Source organism: Sus scrofa, chromosome 17 (assembly GCF_054392235.1).
Source record: "Sus scrofa isolate SSC_HxYL_T2T_F1_AM1 chromosome 17, Sscrofa_HxYL_maternal_Yorkshire_Landrace_v2.0, whole genome shotgun sequence".
Taxonomy (NCBI): Eukaryota; Metazoa; Chordata; class Mammalia; order Artiodactyla; family Suidae; genus Sus; species Sus scrofa.
In genome coordinates this window covers 15,681,028-15,707,533 of record NC_139399.1, presented here as the reverse complement: position 1 = coordinate 15,707,533, position 26,506 = coordinate 15,681,028, and the positions used below count along the sequence as shown (strand labels likewise).

General features: G+C 41.8%; 1 protein-coding gene across 1 annotated transcript; it reads right to left on the bottom strand.

Moving 5' to 3' along the window:
- Positions 1-2,893: 2,893 nt before the first annotated feature.
- On the bottom strand, positions 2,894-24,600 carry MTNR1A (melatonin receptor 1A). The gene is made up of 2 exons (NM_001444822.1): positions 24,372-24,600; positions 2,894-4,834 (listed from the first exon to the last, which is right to left on the bottom strand). The coding sequence occupies exons 1-2, from the start codon at positions 24,598-24,600 to the stop codon at positions 4,047-4,049; spliced, it is 1,017 nt and encodes a 338-aa protein (NP_001431751.1). The 3' UTR covers positions 2,894-4,046.
- Positions 24,601-26,506: the final 1,906 nt, after the last annotated feature.

Here is a 26,506-nt window from a genome sequence, read left to right as displayed (position 1 = left end):
ACTAGAAATAGCATAGACAAACTGAAATTATTCCTTTCCCCCAATGCATGGTATCTATTAACTCTTATTTATTTATTTATATGTCTTTTGTCTTTTTAGGGCTGCACCACCAGCATATGGAAGTTTCCAGGCTAGGGGTCCAATCGGAGCTACAGCTGCCGGCCTGTGCCACAGCCACAGCAGTGCTGGATCCGAGCTGCATCTGTGACCTAACACCATAGCTCATGGCAACACCAGATCCTTAACCCACTGAGCGAGGCTGGGGATCGAACCTGCAACTTCAGGGCTCTTGTCAGATTTGTTTCCTCTGTGCCACAATGGGAACTCCAGTATCTCTTAACTCTTTAGGTCTAAACAAAAATAATCCTGTTTTGTGTGATTATGAAGCTTACACAATGAAGCATAGGCAATATGCCCCAAAGTGACTACTTTCCAACAGGTATAAAAAATACGATAACGTAAGTTTCAAAGTGAGGTTCACTAGGGGCAAAAAGAAATCTCATGTGCTTTAAATTTTTTTTTAAGAGAAGGCAATTGAGACAAACCCTCCAGTGGTAACGTTCAAATAGTTTATTAAATGAGACTGGTCAAACTCTTGAGTCTATCCATGCCAACGGCTATTAGTGTAGGAACTTTATGTAACGCTAGAAAATGCACGCGATTCTAGCAATTGACTTTAAAAAAGACAGTGATAGATGTTTTACTATCCTTATCCTAAATTCAATAGTTTTTGGTAGACTTTGCCCATCCAGAGTCTTAGATCCCACTGAATGCTTTTGAAAAAGGGCATTCCCCACCCCCCAAGCATAACATAGGTATCCTGTTATCAGCTTCGCAAAGCCTCCAGCCTAGGCAGGAAAATCCAGGCTATAGACAAGAACAAACAATTATAAACTTTGAAAATGTGCCACTTAAAATATCATTTCTCTTCCTGCCAACCCTGACACTGTACTCAGATAGAAAGAGGGAAGGCTGGCCAAAATTATTACATTGGTAAGCAATTCTGATAGATTAAAGAGGTTTACCTCAACAGCGGCTTTGAGTTGATTAATACACTTTAGCAGGTTTCATGAGTTTGCTTCCAGTACGTCACCCAGGATGAATCTTGTACTGTTCAACAGGCACTGGATGTGAGGACGGAGGTTCAATCCCTGGCCTCACTCAGTGGGCTGAGGATCTGGTGTTTCCATGAGCTGCGGTGTAGGTTGCAGACGTGGCTTGGATCACACGTGGATGGGGCTGGGGTGTAGGCCAGCAGCTACAGCTCCAATTCGACTCCTAGCCTGGGAACCTTCATATGCTGTGGGTAAAGCCCTAAAAACACACACACAAAAAAAGACAATCATTCCAGTGTAATGAAGCCTTCATAAGAAATCCCTGAATTATAGAGTTCAAAAAGCTTCTGGACTGACAAACACATCCATGTACCCGGAGGGTGGCACACCCCACCTCCACAGGGACAGAAGCTTCTGTACTCATGACCCCTCCAGACCTTGCCCTGTGATCTTTTCATCTGACTGTTATCTGTACCCTTTATTATATACTTTACAATAAACCAGTAAATACACACACACACAAAACACAGGCATTGGATAAATAGCGATCTAGTAGTCTTGAAAGAATTAATCATTCACATGGTTTTCAAGGTAATTTTTACACTGGGAAATCAGGCACGGCTGATTACACATCTGAGTTTTTCAGGGGAAAAACGTATTCTTAGCTAAGGACTTTTCCCTTATTAATATTACAGTGAGGAAACCCACTGATCATCTCTTGAATGCTTAGGGTTTTCTACAATGAGATTCCAGCAGAGGGAATCTCAGTCTTTGATTTTGATTTTTATGAGTGCCTTTTTCATTGTCAGTATATTAACCAGCTCGTATTCTGATGATAGGGAAGAAGAATATTTCAAGACCTTAAAGTTACATACCTGATTTTCAGGTGAAATGCACTACCTGGCAGATACTTTTTAAAGGGCACAGTTTCTGTTCAGTATTTTTGTTACTGTATAAATTAAGAAATCAAATTCTAGGGAGTTCCTGTTGTGGCACAGCGGAAACGAATCCGACTAGTATCCAATAGGATGAGGGTTCAATTCCTGGCCTCCATCAGTGACGTCAGGGATCCAGCGTGGCCGTGAGCTGTAGTGTAGGTCGAAGATGTGGCTCGGATCCCAAGCTGCTGTGGCTGTGGTGTAGGCTGGCAGGCTGGCAGCTGCAGCTCCGATTTAACCCCTAGCCTCGGAACTTCCATATGCTGCAGGTGCAGCCCTAAAAGTTTTTTTAAAAAAAAAAAAAAAAAAGAAGAAGAAATAAAATTCTACTTTAAAAGTCTAATATATTTCAAAGAGTTCAGTTAACATGGTTAAGTTTTTTTAGGGTTGAGTTACCAGAAATTTGGAACAGTAGCTTAAAAAAAATGGTCTTGGAGTTCTCGTGGTGGCGCAGTGGTTAACGACTCCGACTAGGAACTATGAGGTTTCAGGTTTAATCCCCGGCCTTGCTCAGTGGGTTAAGGATCCTGCGTTGCCATGAGGTGTGGTGTAGGCCGCAGACACGGTTCGGATCCAGCCTTGCTGTGGCCCTGGTGCAGGCAAGCGGCTACAGCTCCGACTGGACACCTAGCCTGGGAACCTCCATATGCCGAGGGAGCGGCCCTAGAAAAGGCAAAAAGACAAAACAAACAAACAAACAAACAAACAAAAATGGTCTTTACAGGAGTTCCCACTGTGGCTCAGCAGTTAAGAAATCTGACTGGTATCAATGAGGACTCCAGTTTGATCTCTGGCCTTGCTGAGTGGGTTAAGGATCCTGCATTGCCGTGAGCTGTGGTGTAGGTTACAGATGTGGCTTGGATCCTGCCTTTCAGCTGCAGCTCTGATTCCACCCTTAGCCTGGGAACCTCCATATGTCACTAACACAGCCCTAAAAAAGACAAATAAATAAATAAATAAAAACAAATAGCTATTTGGGGTAAACTAGAGCCATAGTTTATGATACCACAGTTTACACATGATTTTTTTCTTCTAGACTTTCAGTATTATTAGGGCAATGAAATACTGAAATAAATTATTGCAGAATATTGTTTCAAAATAAAAGAAAAATTTCTGGTTTAGCTATTTACTTGCCCCAATAGATTATAAATCTAGAACAAATTTATCACACTTAGCACATATAGGGAAGAATCTTTAGCCCTTTGATTCTTTAACTGATTAAATGACAATAAATTAATAGAGATCAGTTCAAAACAGCTGGTCAGTGACATGAATAATAATGACAATCAGTGATGAAATAAGAAGCCAAATGCATAACAAAGTTGAACAGAGTCTTCTATGTAACTATTGCTTTAAAATACTAGTTATTGACATCTGAAAAAGAGCCCTGTCATATAGTTAGTTCTTTATCTAGTTGAATGTGCAGCTTTTAATAGAGGGTGACAAACATCCATGATCAGGTACCCAGTGACAACACTGCCAATTGAAGACTTTGTGGTGATGGTTGTGGTTGTTGAGTTATTCCCTGATTTACTGCCAACTGTTCACCATTGCTCATCTTATGTTCCTCTTTTTAATCCATGTACTCTAAATAAAGCACATCATTTGTTTTTCTACTAGAAATATTCAGAAAGTGGAGGAAAAAAGCAATCGCTGCCTTTGTGGCACTTGCCGGCCATAAAATTTTGCACACTCTTTCTCCTCTTGAATACATTCAGAACTTTTATTTAAAATTACCCCGCCCCACTCCCTGAACCGTATTTTTCAACGAACACATAGCTCACTCTATGCTCTGTATTTCTCTTGATAAGTAGAATTAGAGACTAGTTGAAAAGGCTGACAGCATATTAGCTCAGAAATGACAGAGGCAATCTCTTAGGAGTAGAAATTTTCTCATCCACATTGTTTTTTCTAGGCATCTGTCAAGACTGAGCAAACATGAAAGTGATGAAGACATTGAGCAGCAGGCGCATTTGCCAGTAATGCTTTTTAAACAGAGTCCACCTTTATGCGCTTACAGTTGGTCATTAATGGAGACGGTCTGCATTTAATTCTATCTATCCACAAAGAACATGCTGGCTGTACAGACGGAGACTATAATTCTTCTGTATTCCTGCCTGAAATTTTGGTTCAATAATCCATATATAATTGCGTTGAGGCAGCTGTTGAAATAAGCCATATAGTAACTGGCCACAAACAGCCACTCTGGGATCCTGGGTGCCATGCTGGCAGGGTCCGAGGCCACAGCGAGACCAATGAAGTTTAGAGGAGCCCAGCAAATGGCGAAAAGTACAAAAACCACAAACATGGTGACGAAATTCCTGAAGTCCTGTGGTTTCAGTCTGGGGTTATTTTCCGGTTTCGCCCGCCATCTGATCTGAAGAACCAGGACCCAGATTCTTAGGTAACAGAAGATGACAATGACCATAGGAACTAGGAAATGGAAAACCACCACCGCTATGGTGTATGCAGAACTGACGGACTGTGCAAACGTACAGGAATAGATCCTCGGGTCATACTGCAGGGTTCCCATACACAAGTTGGGTACGATCGCCACAAGTGTCAACACCCATATCAGGAACACGCAGCAGAGGGAATTCCTGTTGCTGTACCACCTGTCGTATTTGAGACTGTGGCAGATGTAGCAATAGCGGTTGATGGCAATTCCCGCGATATTGAATATGGAGCCAATGACACTCAAGCCCATCAGGAAACCACTAAGTTGGCAATGCAGATGGCCCAGGTGCCACCCATTGTTAAATATTGACATCAGCACCAAGGGGTACGGATACACAGCCACCAGCAGGTCAGCAACTGCCAGGCTCACCACAAATATATTTCCTAGAAGACAAAGGTTTAGAAAAGACGTGTGATTACTGTTTCACATGGCTTGCACTGGTTTTCTTTAACAGTTATTAAAAAAAGAGCTGTTTCTGCAGCTCAGATGACCTGACATCACAGCACCATCATGTTATAAATGAAGTAGAAGCTAGTTTCACCAGGAACTGAACTCACTGTTGTCCTTGTCAAATCAATGCCACTGTTCCCCAATTCCCCAAAGAAGGCCCATTCCACAGTCAAAACCATTGTCTTTCAAGCTGTTTCTTTTCTCTCTTGTGCTTTTTTTAAAAACTCTTGTATTCAAGATACTCATATTACATCTTTCCTTTTTTTCTGGAATCATCTACATTCTCTGAGAAATCTCTCACCACATTATTTCTCAAGCCAGCCACGACTTCCCTAAATCCCAGGCCTTTGATCTCGCTCTAGCTCTTTGAAAGCTCTCAAGTGGGTCGCTAACTCCTGTTCTGGGAAAGCAATGGATCTTCATCCACAGCATAATAGTTAAGAAAAAAGGATTCTGGGGTTCCCGTCGTGGCACAGTGGTTAACAAATCCGATTAGGAACCATGAGTTTTCGGATTTAATCCCTGGCCTTGCTCAGTAGGTTAAGGATCCGACATTGCTGTGAGCTGTGGTGTAGGTTGCAGACATGGCTCGGATCCCGAGTTGCTGTGGCTCTGGCATAGGCCGGTGGCTGCAGCTCCAATTTGACCCCCTAGCCTGGGAGCCTCCATATGCCACGGGAGCGGCCCTAGAAAAGGCAAAAAGACAAAAAAGAAAGAAAGAAAGAAAGAAAGAAAGAAAGAAAGAAAGAAAGAAAGAAAGAAAGAAAGAAAGAAAGAAAGGAAGGAAGGAAGGAAGGAAGAGGGAGAGAGAGAGAGAGAGAGAGAGAGAGAGAGAGAGAGAGAGAGAGAAAGAAAGAAAGAAAGAAAGAAAGAAAGAAAGAAAGAAAGAAAGAAAGAAAGAAAGAAAGAAAGAAAGAAAGAAAGAAAGGAATCTGTTATCAGCCATCTGGGTTAGAATATGGGCTTCACCCCTTACTAGCTGTCTAACTGAGGCAACTGATCTCATCAAACTTCAGTTTCTTCATTGATACGTGGGGACAGTGGTAGTTTCGTCCTCATGGGGTGATGAGGATTAAAGGAGGCAGTCTATGCCAAGTGCTGAGCGGTATGGGACAGCCACGTGATAAGTAATTCATACATGCTGTTGATGTTCTACAGCCCCCTCACCTCAATCCAAAGGAAAAGGGAGAAATTCTTTTAGATTTTATAGAGGAGTTCCTGTTGTGGCTCACGGGCAATGAATCTGACTAGTATCCATGAGGATGCAGGTTCGATCCCTGACCTCGCTCAGTGGGTTAAAGATCCCAAGTTGCCGTGAGCTGTGGTGTAGGTCCCAGAGGCAGCTTGGATCTGGCATGGCTGTGGCTGTGGTTGTAGGCTGGCAGCTGCAGCTCCCATTTGACCCCTAGCCTAGGAACATCCATATGCTGTGATGTGGCCCTAAAAAGTCAAAAATAAATATAAATAAATTTTATAGAGAATTTAAGGTAGAAAAATTAAACCCTAGATAATCTGATTAAGGGATAATTTTCTAGATTACGACTCAATGTATTTTAAAGTATAAACAGGGAGTTCCCATCGCGGCTCAGGGGTAAAAACCTGAATAGTATCCATGAGGATTCGGTTTGATCCCTGGCCTTGCTCAGTGGGTTAAGCTCCAGTGCTTCTGTGAGCTGTGGTATAGGTCACAGATGCAGCTTGGAACTAGTGTTGCTGTGGCCGTGGCATAGGGCAGCAGCTGCAGCTTCAATTTGACTGCAAAAAAACCCAAGTATAAACAAATAACTATTAAATTTTATGAGATGTGTTACAAGTATGTTACTTACTTCTGCAGCTTGTTTTTCTTTTCTTTGTTTTTTTACTATTCCTTCTGCCCTACATAGCTCCTCTCTCTAACTTTTCAACACTACCAATTTTCCCAAGTCCATCCGTTTTTTTTGTTTGTTTGTTTGTTTGTTTTTGCTTCTTCAGGGCCTCACCTGCAGCATGTGGACGTTCCCAGGCTAGGGGTCAAATTGAAGCTACAGCTGCCGGCCTACACCACAGCGACAGCAACACCAGAGCCTTAACCCACTGAGCAAGGCCAGGGATCAAACCTGCATCCTCATGGTTCCTAGTCGGGTTCGTTAACCACTGAGCCACGACTAGAACTCCTCCCAAATCCATCTTAAATAGAAATGCCCAGAGCCTTTGCTTATTTGCCCAACCACGTGGGAGAGCTTCCTCTTTCAAAGATTCCTAAATCATTTTATCTTTACCACATTTAATTTAGGTTAAATCAGGTTAAACTCCATTCAGTAAAAATGCATTAGGCGTTCCTCAGTGGCTCAGTGGGTTAAGGATCTGGCATTGTCACTGCTTTGGCTCTGGTTACTCCTGTGGCGAGGTTTGGCTCCCTGGCCCTGGAACTTTGCCGCTGGTGCAGTCAAAAACAAAAGCCTATTAAGTGCATATAATAGGTACTGGGGAAACCAGAATAAGCAGTCAGAATCCCTGTGATCCTTGATTTTAGAAAAACCAATAAAATGAAAAGAGAAAGGAATGCATATAATTAGAGGCAGCAAGGAAGGGAGTGAAATGGACAGAAGTGGGGAGGGACATTCCAGGCAGAGTGATGTATATTTTCTTTGATTATATTTATTTGTAAACTTTCCTATGTTTCTACACTCTAGTCCCCTGAGAGTACATCTTCCTCATATTTGTATCCTGAATGGTACCCAGCTGAGACTTTTGCTCAAATGTTTGAGGAAGTAAATTAAATTGTCTTCTCCCAACATCTGAAATAAAATAAACTTTGTACTTGAGTTTCCGGTCTGATTAATTTTATTCCCTTCTGAAAAACACTGTGAAGACGTGAAGTAAAAAAGGCAAGGTTTTGCCTTTAAGTAGGAATTTCACCTCAATTGTCGTAAAAGCAACTTCTTTGAAAACTGGTTATACTAGGCCAAGTAAAGCAATAAAAGCAATTTCCCCACAGATCAATTTCAATTACCTATGAAATATTTAAATTCCAGAGTGGGCATATTTCAATAAAATGTTTAACTCAACATGTTTAATACTTTAAAAATAAGCGAATATATGAAATTCAGCTACAAATTAAACTGTCATCAAAACGGTATATTTTTACCCACAACACCATGATGACAAATGGGCCTGATATAGATTTATTTTCAAAGGGGTTTAAAAATAAGGTAATAAATGATGCCACAGGTTTCTTTCATGGCTGTAATCCTCTGCTCCATTTAATTTATAGAAATTACACTTCTTTTCTGTTCAGATGATTGCATTAATTAAATGATTAACATTCTTTGAGGTAATCCTATTTTACAAGTGGAGAAAAAAGCCATAGACTCTGCAGATGTGGCTTCAGGAGCTCAGCTGGAAGCTTTATCACATCTGCTGCCTGTGTATGTGTGTGTGTGAGAGAGAGACAGAGAGAAAGAGAGAAGAGAAGGAAAGATATTTCCCATTTTCATATAAGAATTTGGAGTTCTCCTGTGGGTGCAGCAGGTTACGGATCTGGCATTGTCACCGCAGCAACTTGGGTCACTTCTGTGGCGTGGGTTTGATCCCTGGCCCAGGAACTTCTGCATGCTGCGTGTGGACACAAACCAGAAAAAAAAAAAATCCACCAGAGAAGAGTAATTAATTAAATCATAATTACATGCATTATAAATTCATATTCCATCTCGTCTCTGTGTAACGCAAGATAGATAATGACCTATCCATTTTTACCGATATCCAGGACTATACCAGCAGCAAAACAATGCACTCTGAAATTTAAAGTAATCTGATTTTTTTTTCTTCTTTCTTTTTCTTTCTTTTCTTTTCTTTCTTTTTTTTTTTTTTTTTTAGGGCCACACTCATGGCATATGTTGGTTCCCAGGCTAAGGATCAAATCGGAGCTGTAGCTGCCAGCCTACACCATAGCCAAGCAACACAGGATCCGAGCTTCATCTGTGACCTACACCACAGCTCAAGGCAATGCCAGATCCTTAACCCACTGAGCAAGGCCAGGGATCCAAACCGCATCCTCATGGACACTAGTCGGGTTTGTTACCGTTGAGCTACAGTGGGAACTCCTAAAGTAACTCTGTTAATGGCTGACAATTCCTTATCTTCTGGTTTAGTTCCCAGATCTTCCCATAGAGAATCATAGATTCACAGAATGTTAAGACTGAGTATTAGTGGTAGTCCAGGGGAACTCCAACTTTTGAGAGATCAGGAAAACTGAGACATATGGAGTTAAATTTGATGAAATCATAAAATTAGTGCAAGGCTGCAATGGTGTGGTTTATTCATGTTGCTTGGTGCATATCCCTAAGAAGGTTCATGTGGTCAGAAATACAGGCGGGTTGGAAATTGGGCCCTCTGGCCATGCCCTGGCTTAGAGCCTCTTCAGCATAATTCTTAAAAAGGCCAGTAGAACCAGAAAATTATGAAGACATGATGAAGGGAAGGGGAGACACTTAGAGGCCACTATACAGCAACCAGAAGAAACAGCTGACAGCCTCAGAGTGATTAAAGACACAGAAAAGTATAAAATGCAGGGAGTTCCCTTCGTGGCTCAATGGTTAACGAATCCGACTAGGAACCATGAGGTAGCGGGTTTGATCCCTGCCCTTGCTCAGTGGGTTAACGATCCAGCGTTGCCGTCAGCTGTGGTGTAGGTCGCAGACACGGCTCGGATCCAGGGTTGCTGTGGTTCTGGCATAGACTGGCGGCTACAGCTCTGATTCAACCCCTAGCCTGGGAACCTCCATATGCCGCGGGAGCGACCCAAGAAAAAGGCAAAAAGACAAAAAATAAATAAATAAATAACTTAATGGAGTTCCCTTCGGATATGGTGTTGCCATGGTTGTGGCATAGGCCTCACCTGCAGCTTTGAGTTTACCCCTAGTCTGGGAACTTACACATGCTGCAGGTGAGAAAAGAAAAGGGGTGGGGAGGGGAGAAGAATTTAAGGAGTCCTCTGGTGGCACAGTGGCTTAAGAACCCAGTGTTGTCACTGCTGTGGCTCAGGTTGCTGCTGTGTTCCTGGCCCGGGAACCTCTGTATACTGTGGGCATGGCCAAAAAAAAGACACTTTAAGAGGAAAAATCAAAGTAATATACATGGCCCTCTTGCTCTAGTTCAATTTTCCTTCAGTTTTTAAAGGTGTGACATTCTGCTAAGAATCCTGCATATTTTTTTTTCTTTTTTTTGTCTTTTTAGGGCCGCACCCATGGCATATGGAGGTTCCCAGGCAAGGGGTCGAATCAGAGCTGTAGCCGATGGCTTACACCACAGCTGCAGCAATGCGGGATCCTTAACCCACTTGGCGAGGCCAGGGAGGGAACCTGCATCCTCATGGATGCTAGGCAGATTCACTTCTGCTGAGCCACGACAGGAACTCATTTTCTTTTTTTTTTTTTTTTTTTTAAGTTTTTATTTATGGTGGATTTACATCGTTCTGTCAATTTCTGTACAGCAAAGTGACCCAGTCATACATTGATACACACTCTTTCTCATATTATCTTCCATCATGTTCCGTTACAAATGACTGCTCATAGTTCCCTGGGCTGTAAAGCAGGACCTCACTGACTGCTCATTTTCCAGATCTGGTTATTTATTTATTTATTTCAGAAAGATGGCTTAGGGAGACAACCGTAATGGGTAAATATCCACCACGTTATAGCCAGATTGATTCAACCTTTCATCTTTATGCTGACTACAAATTACTCATGTCCTCACTATTATTTGTCTTACAGAATTAAGGATGAAACTGTAAAAACAAAAATGGAATACTTCAGCCGCGTTAGTAGGCAATCCAGAAAAATCATATTCACTCTATTTAGCAGAGTAGTCTTTATTTCCTTAGCTACTTTCCCCAAATTTAAAGGACTCAGTGAAATCCCAGCTTAAAAATACAAATTAATGGCACTTAATAATATCTCTAGTTAATTAGTGAAGAGCTCTAAATTGCTAAATTCCAAAAGAACTCCTGTTAATATTAAAAATGGTATAATCAGAGTATTACCCTATTTATATGCTAAAATTAAATAAATGAGAAATGAAAATGAGTTAACAATACAAAGTATATAATAAGATTCTCATAAAGGTAGTTTTTAAAAATTCAAAATTTGGCTCTTTTTTCATGTCCTTAGAGAATATTTAAAGAGTGTATTACATATATATATAGTATATAAATATGATGCATACGATATATATCAATATACGTCATATGTATTATATAGAGCAACCTTTTAAAAAACATATACTTTCCCCAAGATGAGAATAGCTGAAAATATCTGAAACTCTAAATAGAGGAAACAATTAATGTAAGCTAGTAAACACATAAAATAAGTAACGTCGGGCACAAATAAAATTAGAACTTAAAAAAAAACTAGCAAACAAAATTATTAAAAGTAAAAATTAAAATTTAAGCCAAATCTTAAAATGAAAATTAATTAACTGGAATAGAGTTTGTCTTGCTAAAGAACTGTGTCCCAGGCTCCAAAAGTCCTAGACTTGGCACCCAGGAGACACCCAACAGATATTTAAATAATGAAAAAAGGAATAAATGCATGAAAGATAAAAGCACATTACCTCTTTCCAGATTACAACAAAAAGAGTTTTGTATTCCTTAGAGTGTTAAAAAAAATTACAGAAGAGGAAATATAGATTATTGATTATAATTGTGTACCATTTGCCATTTAATAGCTATGTGAGAAAAATGTTGTTGTTGTTGTTGTTATTTTGCTTTTTAGGGCCATATCTGCAGCATATGGAAGTTCCCAGGCTAGGGGTCAAATCGGAGCTACGGCTGTCGGCCTACACCACAGCACCACAGCCGTAGCCAGATCCACGCTGTCTGCAACCTACACCACAGCTCACGGCAACACCGGATCTCCAACCCACTGAGCAAGGCCAGGGATTGAACCTGAGTCCTCATGTACACTAGATGGATTCACTTCTGCTGTGCCACAGTAGGAACTCCAAAATTTTTTGAATTTAAGTTGGCAGGTTTGGTCTCAAACCTTCTCCAATTGGTGATTCTTCAGGCTGTATTATTTTCTTCACAAAATAAGAGCCAATCCATTCTCAAATAGTTCTCCTTTGTCTCTATTCTTAACTGAGTTCTTTGAAGTTCTCTCATGAATTCTCCCTTCAAGGAAATTTCACATTTCCCAATTTTCTACCTATTGTTCTTTTATCCTGAGGTGACATCTTTTAAAAATGCTTATGACTACTTTAGGCTCCAGCTCTCATATACCAACCAATTTTCAAATTTCTCTTGAAAAGTTTCTCTATTATATAAACATGTTTCTAGTCTTATACCTTTATACCCCATGTCTTATTTTTATTTGAAAATAAAAGAACAAACGTTTTTAAAGTGCCTGAGTAGAAAGTAATCTCTTTGAATGTAGGAGCCATGTTTTATACAAGCTTAAACTCGTGTCTTGCATTTTGACAAACTAACAAGGATTTGCTGACCACTTACATTCTGTCTCATGCAGCAGGTACCTGATAAATATTTATTTAAATAAATGCTTGTTTTAATAAGCACCAAAAGTGCTCAACATCAAAGCCAAGTAAGCATCCTTTTAAGCTATGAGTTCAACAACCCAAGTTCACCCTAAATAGTCTGTATAATCAACCCTGGTATATTCATTTATTTTCTTTATCTTGTCCCCTTTGTAATTTCTTCATTGTTATTAACAAAAATACATAGCTTTATAGGACAAAAAAAATCTTAGAGAGCCTCAACCAGAAAATCCAGAAGTTTATCCCTCATTTGCAAACATTATTAAATTTCACTATGGGGAGTTCCCATCGTGGCACAGTAGAAACAAGTCTGACTAGTATACATGAGGATGTGGGTTTGATCCCTGGCCTCACTCAGTGGGTTAAGGATCCAGCATTGCCGAAAGCTGTGGTGTAGTTTCAAGACATGGCTCAGATCTGGTGTTGCTGTGGCTGTGGCGTAGGCCTGAAGCTGTAGCTCTGATTTGACCCCTAGCCTGGGAAACTCCATATGTCTTGGGTGCACCTACCCCCAAAAAAAGCAAAAAAAAAATTTCACGGAGTTCCCGTCGTGGCGCAGTGGTTAACGAATCCGACTAGGAACCATGAGGTTGCGGGTTCGGTCCCTGCCCTTGCTCAGTGGGTTAACGATCCGGCGTTGCCGTGAGCTGTGGTGTAGGTTGCAGACGCGGCTTGGATCCTGCGTTGCTGTGCCTCTGGCGTAGGCCGGTGGCTAGAGCTCCAATTCAACCCCTAGCCTGGGAACCTCCATATGCTGCGGGAGCGGCCCAAGAAATAGCAACAACAACAACAACAACAACAAAAAAAGACAAAAAAGACAAAAAAAAAAAAATTCACTATGATTCCTTGAGATTGGGTCAGCTTGATTAGCCAAACTCTCTGAAAGGTGAGAAAATTTGGTTGCTGATTAAAGACCCACCTTTGCAAATGGGAGTAGATGACATTGAGGCTACCAAGCAGAATTGTGAGCATGCAAAAATGTTTTTTTAAAAACATTCCATTAATTCCTTCTTTGGGAGCTTAGAAAATCCTGAATGTCTGTATTTCTTTTTTAGGAGATACGGCATTTCTTGCTATAAATCAGGCCATGATGATCATTGTACAATCATATATGTAACAAAATTCATTGAGTAATTAAAAAAAATAGAAGATAGGGCATTTCTGTCAGCTAGGCAAATGAAAAAATGTTTAGGAATAAGAGGGAATATCAAGGCACCTTGTAAAGGTCTTACTATTCACTTTGGACATTCTAGTTTTTAGTTTTAAAAGATGCTAACAGAGATTGAGCAAAACAAGCTCCAAAGACTCTCTGGGGATTTACAGTGACTTCCAAAGCAGACATTTTTCAAAGCAGGAATTTTTTTCAAAGCAGAATCATCTAATTTAGTAAGAACTTAAAGCAGGGGTTTTAATCTAGGACTGTTTTACTCTTGACTGATTTTCAAAATTGCCAAGAGAAAAATGATTCTGAAACCTAGCAAAAGTAAGCTCTAGCTTGTCCATGATTACTTTAATGCGGAAAATTGCTACTTTCTTATGAGATTGAATAGCAAAAGGAAAGATCCAAATTCAATCATGTACACCCAAATTCGATCACATATTTAGGAATCTAAAACTACTGCTTGAGATTTTCATGGGCTTCTGAAAAATGTGGAAACATTTAGGGTTCCATAATAATGTACTACACAGACCAGAAAAAAAAGTCATAAAACTTTAAGCAACAGCTAAGCAAGCAAATGGAAAAAACAAACAAACAAACAAAATCAATAAAATGTCTTTAAAAGTAAGAAATTGCCTTGCATCAATAATTCCAAACACCATGGAGAACCAACAGGAAGATAAATAGTCTGAGAAGAAAAGCATCAGATTAGAGATTATATTAAACATTAAGAGTTCCTGCTGTGGCTCAGCAGAAATGAATCTGACTAGCATCCATGAGGATGCAGGTTCGATCCCTCACCTCGCTCAGTGGGTTAAGGATCCGGCATTGCTATGAGCTGTGGTGCAGGTCGCAGACTTGGCTCAGATCTGGCATTGCTGTAGCGGTGGTGTAGACCGGCAGCTACAACTCTGATTCAACCCCTAGCCTGGGAACCTCCATATATTCAGGTACAGTCCTAAAAAGACAAAAAGACAAAAAAAAAAAAAATTTGTCAGCTTGAAATCATCTCCAAGTCGATAAAAGTTAGGTGTAACTTTCTGAATGGTAACATACCTGTCTGTGAAAGTTATTGCAGCCTCTAGAGCTGATTCTTTTTAAATTAAGGAACAGCTTGGCTGTTGAGATAATCAGTCTCTCAGAGGCTGGAGGCTGAAATAATCAGAATCTTGGCCTTACTTGCCCTGGGAAGGTAATGTTTTTCGCAAAAGGGAAAACTGAGGTATCAGAGAATTTCCATGATGCTGCAAAAGAAAACTAGATCCTACATCTTCGAATTCAAATTCTTGTCATGTGTAGTGTTCCCTTAAGAATACATCTAAAAAAACCAAGCAATTAAAAAATAAAAACACTCTAAAAGAACTAATCATAGAATGCATACTACTAATACTATAATAATACCATTACTTGCACAGTATTTTGTAACTTCAAAGTGATAGGTGGATGGATGGATGGATGGATGCGAGGAATCTAAGTTATCCTCCTAGCATCCCTGTGAGGTAAGTACCTCATCGGAAAGATGGAGAAGCTGAGGCTTAGAGAGATTGAGTAACTGGGGCCTAAATATACTGCAAATAATGGTATTGTAAATACAAGACACAGCCTGGATCTTCTGATTTTAAGTCCTGGGCGGCTTCTGCTGTACCACACTGGATTGTGCTGGGATAAGAAATACTGATTATCTATGGATTGGGGATTTTAGTTTTATCTACCCGAGGAGGTTGATATGAGGACAAATAAAGCAAAATGTGGGAAAGTTCTTTGAAAACTGCACATTGCTCTATGTGTGTGAGGACAAAGCATTAGACATTCTAAATAAGAAGTTATTTTTTTCTACTTTATCCACAGAAATCAGACCAAGTTAGCTGTCTGTGGAAAAGTACTGGTCGAATTGTATTTTGTGTCACACTTTTCACAGCCACAACAGGAACTCCCCAGTTTCCTGCTTTTACTTTCACAAGCTTGAAAAACGTCCCAAAAAACGAATTAATAAATAAATTAAAAGATATAATACATTATAAATTAGAGCATATAGCATATATATAATAATAAAATATACAATAAATATTATATGTAATAAATTAAAAAATTAAGTTGTAGGGTTGATGGGAGTTTCCTTCGTGGCTGAGTGGTTAACGAACCCAACTAGGCTCCATGAGGACGTGGGTTCAATCCCTGGCTTCGCTCAGTGGGTTAAGGATCTGGCGTTGCCATGAGCTGTGGTGTAGGTCGGCAGCTATAGCTCTGATTGGACCCCTAGCCTGGGAACTTCCATATGCCATGGGTGTGGCCCTAAAATGAAAAAAAAAAAATTGTAGGGTTGAAAAGCTGAGTTCCTTTCATAACTGGTGTTGATAATGTTATACAGGTGCTATAAGATATTCAAATATTAGATAGAAATGTTCGCCAAAAGACAACCAGCAGTTTTTTCAAATTTATGAACTAGAACAATAAGAAGGAGGCTTAAGTTTTATCACAAAAAGTTTAGGGTTACCATTAAGACACTTGAGAGACTATTGAAGAACACTGTATACCCCAGAAGCTAGGCCTTTATTACAACTCTATTTACCTTTTGTCTGATGTCTGTGGATATTCAGTACATCCCAGGAAAGCACCATTTACAGTGAGAAGAAAATACAAGATGCAAAATGAACCTTTATGAAAAAAAAAAATTCCCGAAAGGATAAAATGACTCAGAAGTATTGTTGAAAATGCATTCTTATTTTTCTTTTGCGATTTGGGCACCTGTTTCATATATATTTTATTTTGTGCTTGGTTTTGGCTTTAAAGATCCCACAGAATTCTGGCGTTTCAATCCCTGTGACTAGCCACTTTCATGACCTCAGTACAGACATTCTAAATCGATACTGCAGGAGAGACTGATTCTTTATTCTAGAACTGCTTATAATGTCCACCTTTGAACAGCTCAGGGGGCGTGAAGATTCACTCGCGCCAACTTGATACTCTTTAGATGGCTATTATTGCGCACAGAATGGCCAGCCTGGCTGCCTAGAGAGGCTGTTCCTCCCATGTGCTTACCTTTTGAAGGGATCACATCACTATAGGCCTAGAAGAGGCCATTTCTCCCCAGAATCCAACCAGAGGCATGAAAAGGTGGCTCATCCCGGAGGATGGCTTGCTCACACACACCATTGGTCAGATGGTCATAACCATCCCTAGTTCACCCCCCCAAACTCACGAGAACCTCCATATGTCCCAGAGGAGCAACCCATTGTTTCTTAACCCAAAAGGGTCCCACCAGAACAGGCTTGAATTATTCTGGGTTCAGAGTTTCCATTGCAGCACAGTGGAAATATCTGACTAGTATCCATGAGGATGCGGCTTCCATCCCTGGCCTTGCTCAGTGGGTTAAAGGTCCAGCATTGCTGTGAGCTGTGGTGTAGGTTGCAGACGCGGCTCAGATCTGGCCTTGCTGTGGCTGGGGTGTAGGACGGCAGCTGTAGCTCTGATTCAACCCCTAGCTTGGGAACATTCATATGCTGAGGGTGCCAACCTAAAAAGAAAAAAAAAAAAAAAGAATTATTCTGGGTAGTTGATTACTTCATTCTCTTCCTGGGAGGGAAAACTCTACAGGAAATTTCTGAAACTTGTAGGTGTGCCTTGTGAAATAAAGCAGGGGAAACCAGATGTCATTAAGGTATTTTTCTCCAGTGGATACAGGACAAATGGCACAGGTAGTTTAGGACAAGTGAGGCATGCTTTATTCTTCTTCTTTTTTATTTATTTATTTACTTATTTACTTATTTATTTGCTTTTTAGGGCCACAGTTGTGGCACATGGAAGTTCCCAGGCTAGGGGTTGAATGGGAGCTACAGCTGCCAGCCCATACCACAGCTCACAGCAGCACCAGATCCGAGCCGAATCTGCGATCTACACAGCAGCTCACAGCAATGCCAGATCCTTAACCCAATGAGCGAGGCCAGGGATCCAACCTGCATCCTCATGGATCCTAGTTGGGTTCATTCACCACTGAGCCATGAAGGGAACTCCGAGGCATGCTTTCTCAGGACGCACTTTCCTTGATCTATGATGCCTACTATATACACGTGTCACTATTGCCAATTTCATAGCGTTATAATTTCCAACTTTGTAGTGAGATAATCATGTAAATCAAATGATCCTAGAATCAGAAAGGACTCACAGATTCTGTCCAACCTCATCATTCTACTGATGTGCAAACAGTCCAAGGAGATGATGACTTATCTACAAACTCAGATCCATTCAGTAAAGAAGTCCCAGGGTCCAGGTCCTGGATCCATTCTCTTTACAAGCTCCTTCCATACCTCCCCATACATTGGTCCCCAACACAGGAGCACTCAACTTATAAGCAGCTACTACTCATTTCTGCCCTATCACTGACTCTAAATCCACCCTCTATTATTAGTTCTCGAACCTGAACCCTCTCTTGATTTTTCTGAATTAATAAGAGACACTCCAATACATACCACTCTTTCCCATTCTCACAGGATCCCAAGAGGCTCAGAACTCAGACAAAGCAGGTTGCTTTCAGGGGCCCATGAGTTTCAGATGACCCAGCCATTCAGCCACATTGTTGGTTTGAATGATTTTGTGGGCTACCTAGTGTAAGAGCCAAAATATCTGTAAAATATTCTTTTAAGAAATCCCACAGGAGTTCCCTGGTGGTCTAGTGGTTAGGACTCGGCACTGTCACTGCTGCAGTCCAAGTTCAATTCTGGGCTGGGAACCGAAATCTCATATTAAGCAGCTGCATGCTGCAGCCACACACACACACACACACACACACACACACACACACACACACACCCACAAGTGACCTTGTAGAATATAACATGCTTATAAGTTCAGGGCTGTCATTTTGCTGATGCACAACAGACACAGTTAGGAAAAAGAGATTCAAGTGTGACCTCTACTAAGCAATGAAATCTAATTATGTTGCTTAAAAAATACCAAAGCCCAAGGAGTAAGAAACAGACGACCGAGGAAAAGAGAAGGCAAAGGAAAGAAAAGAGGGGAAGGAATTTTTAAAAAGCCAGGATAGGAGTTCCCACCATGGCTCAGTGGTAACGCACCTGACTAGGATCCATGGGGATGCAGGCTGGATCCCTGGTCTTGCTCAGTGGGTTAAGGATCTGGCGTTGCCATGAGCTGTGGTGTAGGTCAACCCCTAGCCTGGGAACTTCCATATCCTGCAGAAGTGGCCCTAAAAAGCAAAAAGAAAAAATTTAAATATTAAAAAATACTAATTCTTAAAATGGGCATTCCTAAGACTTGAAAGCATCTTAAAACTGGCCCTGGTGCATCCGAGGTTAACTCAGATCTGAGGCCCGGAGTCTTCCTCCCTCCATCGCTTATGCAGCCCCTCGTAGCAGTGACATGGGATGGAGACGGTCTAACTCGCAATACAGACCTGAGAGAAACGAGCACCAGCATGGAACGACATTGTTCCATCTCCCAGTCTTGGCATCATCTTGAGGAATATTTTTTTTTTTTTTTTTTACTATACTGACAGTTTATCACTGTGCACCAGACTGAAAAACAGTAATCAATTCTTTAGCTATCGATCTTTCTAAACTATTGTTTTCCTGTCTCCTTCTTTTTTTTTTTTTTTTTTTTTAGGGCTGCACGTGCAGCCTATGGAAGTTCCCGGGCTAGGGGTCGAATTGGAGCTGCTGCAGCTGCTGACCTACACCACAGCCATAGCAACATGGGATCCAAGCCACCTCTGCAACCTACACCACAGCTCATGGCAATGCTGGATCCTTACCCCACTGAGCGAGGCCAGGGATTGAACCCACATCCTCATGGATACAAGTTGGTTTCATTTCTGTTGTGCCACAGTGGGAACTCCCTCCTCCTCTTCTTAAGGAGAACCACCTGGATGTGACTGGATCTTTCCTTGATGGCTCAGATTTATTATCTATGAAATCGAGAATATATCTATTATAAATAGATAATAAATCCATCATTGTGCTGTGTTCTTCTCAGGAGCAGTGAATGTTGGGCTCAGTTATTTGCTTCTGTGCAATGTTCCCACAAAGGCTATGCTTATTTAGTCTTTCTGATCGGCTTTTAATGAATCTCCATCTACCCATGTAGTTTGTCCCATGTACTGGTCCTTTAAATGTATCAGTCTGCCTCCAGATTCACGGCTTGCAATTTATGGGTCCCAGATACTAGCCTCTGAGATTTCTGGAACTCTTAAGACAGAACAGATCAGCTGGTGGTAAGAGCCAGTTATTTTTGCTTATTTACATTTATTGGCTACGTTCTTCAGAGGTTAGATGGCTAGATAACTGAATTTTGAATAGGCAAGATATTATTGCACTCTTGCTTTATTTATTTGTTTAGCAAAAGTTTTAGTTAAGTGTAAGGTGCATATAGAAAAATGCAGGGAGTTCCTGTCGTGGCACAGTGGTAATGAACCCGACTAGTATTCATGAGGATGTGGGTTCAATCCCTGGCCTCGATCAATGTGTTAAGGATCCAGCGCTGCCATGAGCTGTGGTGTAAGCCGCAGACGTGGCTTGGATCCGGCACTGCTGTGGCTGTGGTATAGGCCGGCAGCTGCAGCTCTGATTTAACCTCTAGCCTGGGAACTTCCATATGCCTCGAGTCCGGCCTTAAAAAGCAAACAAACAAACAAAAAAACAAACACCTCCCAATTACGAAAATATGACAGTCCCAAAGCTTCAAAGATTAAAGCTCACCACAGGTCTCCCACTTAGCTATGGGAATGCCATGTTTTATACAATCCCTAACAAACAATTGCTTAGCAATTGAACAAAACACAAAGTAGTATAGAAGGGTACTTTTCCTAGGTTCTTTCCCATAAAGTTTAAGAAGCACAATTGCTCCAGGCATGTAAATATTTTTTTTAAGTGAAAGTTTCTGCAGGACTCAAACTTACCAAGTGCTGCAAATGTTGCTATCAACGAAGTGAGGTGTGCTCTGGGGGAAAGCACTGTCAATTAAATCCTGCTCCAGAACTTAGGGTTGGTGAGTAGAAACACTCTGTGCCCTCAGTTCCTCCTACGTAAAGAGGGTAACAGTGGCACCCCATTATAGGGCTGCCCCAAGGAGTCAGTTTACGTGGCTCTCAAAACTGTATCTGGCTCATAGAAGGATGCTTTTATTACCAAGAGAGAATGAATAGCCTTTTCCTCCCCCTCCCCTTCTTCTTCTTCTCCTTCTTCTTTAAGGTATAAAGGAATGAATACATTGGACAGGTCAAAGCAAAAGTCCTATTATAATAAGCTCTAGAAGTTCCCATTGTGGCGCAGTGGCAAACTAATCTGACTAGGACTATGAGGTTGTGGGTTCAATCCCTGGCCTCGCTTATTGGCTTAAGGATCTGGCGTTGCCATGAGCTGTGGTGTAGGCTGCAGACGCGGCTCAGATCTGGCGTTGCTGTGGCTGTGGTGTAGGCCAGTAGCTGCAGCTCCGATTCCGCTCCTAGCCTGGGAAACTCCATATGGCCGCAGGTGTGGCCCTAAAAAGGAAAAAAAAAAAAAAAAAGAAAGAAAGAAAGAAAAAAGAAAGCTCTAATCCAAGGAATCAAATCAGTAATGCAATGAGAAAATTGTACGGATTAACACGTCCTAGTTGGAGCCAGCACTCCCAGAACCTAGAGGTACAGGGGACAGTGGTGACTGGTAGGAAATCAAGTCCTGGTAAGAAAGCAGGCTTCTCAGCTTCGCTGCTGGGGATAGGACAGAGAATTCTCACACCATGCTCACCGTGCTGGGTCCTCTCATGCCCTCTTTTTAAAAAATTCAGTTTGGAGTTCCCGTCGGGGCGCAGTGGTTAACAAATCCAACTAGGAACCATGAGGTTGTGGGTTCGATCCCTGGCCTCGCTCAGTGGGTTAAGGATCCAGCGTTGCCATGAGCTATGGTGTGGGTCGCAGACGCAGCTCAGATCTGGAGTTGCTGTGGCTCTGGCAGAGGCCGGCAGCTATAGCTCCGATTGGACCCCTAGCCTGGGAACCTCCATATGCTGCAGGAGCAGCTCAAGAAAAGGCAAAAAGACAAAAAATAAACAAATAAAATTTTTAAATAAATAAATAAAAAGCAGTTTCTTTAAAAAAAAATTCAATTTATTTTAACTGAAAAAAACAAAAACAGTTCATTCATTTCTCCCGCTCCCAACCCCCCACCTCTGGCAACCACTGATCTGTGTTCTGTATTGTAAACTTGGTTTTGTTTTATTTTTGGAGGCGGGAGGGATTCATATATGAGAGATAATACACTATTTGTCTTTCTCTGTCTGACTTATTTCACTAAACATAATTCCCTCGAGGTCTATCCTTGGTGTTGCAAATGGCAAGATTTCATTCTTTTTCGTGGCTGAGTAATATTTCATTGTGCACATACGCAATATCTTCTTTATCCATTAAGCTGGCAGTGGACACTTAGGTTGCTTCCATATCTTGGCTATTATAAACAGTGTTGCAATGAATAGAGCAGTGCAGGTATGTTTTCAAGTTAGTATTTTGCTTTCTTTAGGTAAATACCCAGAAGTGAGGTTGCTAAATCATACAGTAGTTCTAGTTTTGAATTTTTTTTTTTTTTTTTGTCTTTTTGTCTTTTGTTGTTGTTGTTGCTATTTCTTGGGCCGCTCCCACGGCATATGGAGGTTCCCAGGCTAGGGGTCCAATCGGAGCTGTAGCCACCGGCCTACGCCAGAGCCACAGCAACTCGGGATCCGAGCCGCGTCTGCAACCTTCACCACAGCTCACGGCAACGCCGGATCGTTAACCCACTGAGCAAGGGCAGGGACCGAACCCGCAACCTCATGGTTCCTAGTCGGATTCGTTAACCACTGCGCCATGACGGGAACTCCCTAGTTTTGAATTTTTTAAGGAAATTCCACACTGTTTTCTATAGTGGCTGCACCAATTTACATTCTTGCCAACAGTGTAAGAGAGTTCCTCCTCTCCTCGCTAAACTTGCTATCTCCAATCTTTTTGATAAAAGTCATTCTGACAGGTGTGTGGTGATAGCTAATTGTGATTTTGATTTGCATTTTCCTGATGACTGATGATGTTGAGCATCTTTTCATGTACCTGTTGACCATCAGCATGTGTCTCCTTTGGAAACGCATCTATTTAAATCTTTTGGTCATTTTTTTGGGAGGGGAGGTAGGCCCAAGGCATATGGAGGTTCCCAGGCTAGGGATCTAATCAGAGCTGCAGCCTCCGGCCTATACCACAGCTCACAGCAACGCCAGATCCTTAACCCACTGAGCAAGGTCAGGGATCAAACCCGCAACCTAATGGTTCCTAGTCAGATTTGTTTCCGCTACGCCACGATGGGAACTCCTGCTCATTTTTTTTTTTTTTTTCCCCCAGTGGGATTATCTGTGTTTTTGCTATTGAGCTCTATGCATTCTTTATGTATTTTGAATATTAGCCCCTTATCAGATATACAATTTGCGAACACTTTCTCCCATTCCCTAGGAGGCCTTTTCATTTCCTAGATGACTTCCTTTGCTGTGTAGAAGCTTTTTAGCTTGATGTAGTCCCACATGTTAATTTTTGCTCTCGTTGTTCTTTTGCTTTTGGTGTCAGATTAAAAAAATCATCGCCAAGACCAGTGTCCAGAGTTTACTGCCTATGTTTTCCTCTTGGAGCCTCTTCTTGAAGGCAGAATGCCTTTCTGCACCTTCGTGTAAGCCAGTCAATGAAGTGAGTGATTCAGTGGACTAACTCAAGTTCAATTCATACTACCAGGTGTTTATTGACTAATTCTTAAACTATGGACTGTCCCAAGCATTATTTTAAAAAGGGAACCCTCTCAGAAAGGAGCTAAACAAAATTAAAGTGTTGATCAACTACTGGTCAGAAGAAAAATACTGCTTTTGACAAACATGTAAGTACATGGTTCCTTCACCTCCCACCCTCACTTCCAAAAAGTTTGCCTCCAAATAAAGAACTAGGCATCTAATCAGCATTCAGAGGTCTGAACATTCAGTGTCTTGTGGACAGACTGGTCCCCGGACCCCCAACCAGGACAAATCAATTTCAATTCATTGTTTGGAGAAAATAAAAAGCGAGCTCAACTCAAGCACAAAATTAGCTTTAGTAGTAGTATATTTTATGAAAATATACTCTTCACTACAACAATATCTATGTTTAAAATGTAAATTTGTTTACCTCGGAGGAATTAATATTTACTTACCCAAGCAGCTACAGGAGCCTATGGCTCTTTTAAAAGTGCACGCTAAAAACTGAAAACTACTCCTGACAACAAAACTAAAATACCCGCCCTATTATTCTAACACCTTATATATTTTCTCTTATTTTAACAAAGTTGGGGGAAAAAAATCAATGGCACGTAACAAAGCAATCGATGTGTTTGTTGATGTGATTTGAAAGGGCTTCTTGGGGAACTTTCTGCAACCTGTTTCTGGTTCTCTCTCAGTCTAATAAACCTCAGAAATTGAAAACGAAATAGTGGGGTTTTCGCCGAAAATAACGAGAACCTGACTCTGGCAAAGTTTTCTACCTTTTGGAGACTGAAAACTCCTTATTGTGTCATGAAAACACATCCTCGACCGGCAGGTTCAAGGAAATGTAAACCAAAGGGCTTTAATCTCTATTTTTAAAAATGACTCAAAGGACCCGGTGTTTAAGAAAAATAATTGAACTTTTCTTAGGAAAAGCCAGCCCACTGGCAGCTTGCTGGGGCTGCGTGCCGCAAAGGTGGCGGGAAAGGGAGAGGCTTCAGTCGGTGAAAGTTGGAGGCTGCCGGTCCAGGCTGCCAGGTGCCGGGAGCCCCTACCTGCGTTCCTCAGCTTCTTGTTCCGGTACACGGACAGGATGACCAGGAGATTGCCCAGGACGTCCACCACGATGGTGAAGATGAGGATGAGCGCGAGAGCCGAGACCAGCCACGAGGGGCGCGTCCGCGCCCCCTCCCCACCGCCCGGCGCCGGCTGCGAGGCGTTGAGCAGCGCGCTGCAGTTGCCCTTGGAGGTCCCGCCCGGCGCGCCCCACGGCCGCCCAGCCATGCTGCGGGCAGGGCCAGCGCCCCTCGGGTGCCCGGCGAGCCAGCTCCGCCGCCTTTTATGGCTCCTCCCGGCGCCCGCTCCCCGTACCGCGGCAAACTCGGCACCTGCAGCCCCAGCATGGTGACACCTGGCGGCCGCATGGGGCTCTGTTGACGGCGCGGACAGCGCCCCCGTGTGGAGAGCCCGGGGCAGCCGCCCGTTCCCAAAGCGGGCGGGGAGCCGACAGAAGCCTTCGCAGGCAACGTCGCACTTTGGTCCACGGAACATCCCACGGTCCATGAAACAGTCTGTCCTCTCTGGGACATTTCACCAAGCAGGGCCAGACTGCTTGGCTCGAATTCCGCCTCGAATTGAGGCAAATTAGATAACCACCTTGTGCCCCAGTCTCTTTCTCTGTAAAATGGAATCAGATAGTATCTCAGCTATCTCCTAAACGGTATGAGGTGAAAAAAGCCCAGGAACTTTCTGTCAGGTGTTGCACCATTCTTGAAAGAGAAAGTGTTTTCCCCAGCTCCCCTCACCTCCTGCTCACGTACTGCAAAGGCCATCCATTGTGATCATCTTTCCCTAAAAGCTACATTTCTTTTGAGATTTCTTTTTCTTTCTTTCTTTCCTTTTTTTTTTTTTTTTTTTTTTTTTTTTGGTCTTTTTGCCTCTTCTAGGGCGCTCCTGCGGCATATGGAGGTTCCCAGGCTAGGGGCTGAATTGGATATTTTGAGATTTCTTGAACACTGTCCTTTAAATGACAAGTTCTTGCCCTCATCTTCTGTGCGAGCTTCTGCCTGCTTCCTCCATGTAAGGAGAATGAGAATGGAGGATGCTATGGGCCTGAAGTGACAGAAGACTCCACTGGGAACACTGATCCAGAGCAACTCATTTTTCTGCCAAATGTCAGGAATTAAATCGATTCAAAGTAGCCACAGCCTTGCTGCTATAGCTATTCAATTCAAGCAAATGTTCTCTAACACATTTCTTCCAGGTACAGTACAGAACCTGAAAGGCTTTAGCCACCAAAGCCATGTGCTCTCCTCGCAGACATGCACAAGGCATATAGTCAACCTGTAGCTTTTAAAAACAAACTTTCCTTGACCATTGGAAGTTGCCCACAAAATCTGCAACCTCAATATGTAACTACCAGCCACCAGGCTCTGGAAGTCACTCCAGAAAAGGTTGAGATGTAGCACAGCAACAGCAGTCTGGGACTTTTCAATAAATCAGCCAAAGATTGGTGCTTATCAAGGAAATAAATCAACCCATCTGTATCCCAGGTTTCCTTTTATATCTTTTCTATATCCAGGACTTAGGGATAAAGTCCTAGATTAAAATCAATTTCCTTTCGCTCGTTAATATATTTGTTCAGGAAAAACTTTACATATCACGTCTCTGTGTTTAAAATAAAGCCCCTAGGAGTTCCCTTGTAGCATAGCTGGTTAAGGACCTGCAGTGTCCCTGCAGCGGCTCCAGTCACGGCTGTGGCTCAGGTTCCATCCCTGGCCTGGGAACTTCCACATGCCACTGCAGCCCAAAATTAATTCGGGAGTTAATTAATTAATTAATTAAAATAAAGTCCTTACCCTCCAAATGACAATGAGTGCTATGGATGTTTTTATGAGATACAGAGGTGAAAGGGAAAAAGTGCACAAGAGAATGAGAGCATTAAGGAAGGATTTTGAAAACTAACAGAAACATTGAATGAGTTTAATAATAGGATTTTTAACTAATAAATCTAATTTGTAAGAGAAGTTTTAGGGTTATAGCAAAATTGAGGGTATGTACAGTAAGCCTAAGGCCAGAGTAGCTATACTGACAGCAGATAAAACAGATTTCAAAGCAAAATATATTGTCAGAGACAAAGAGGGAGAAATCATAAGAATACAAATTCAACAGGGATACATAATAATATACA

Coding starts and splice junctions, on each gene's coding strand:
- MTNR1A (NM_001444822.1), bottom strand. CDS start 24,600: ATGGCTGGGCGGCCGTGGGGCGCGCCGGGCGGGACCTCCAAGGGCAAC. Junction 4,835..24,371: donor CAAGAAGCTGAGGAACGCAG/GTAGGGGCTCCC, acceptor TTTGTCTTCTAG/GAAATATATTTGTGGTGAGC.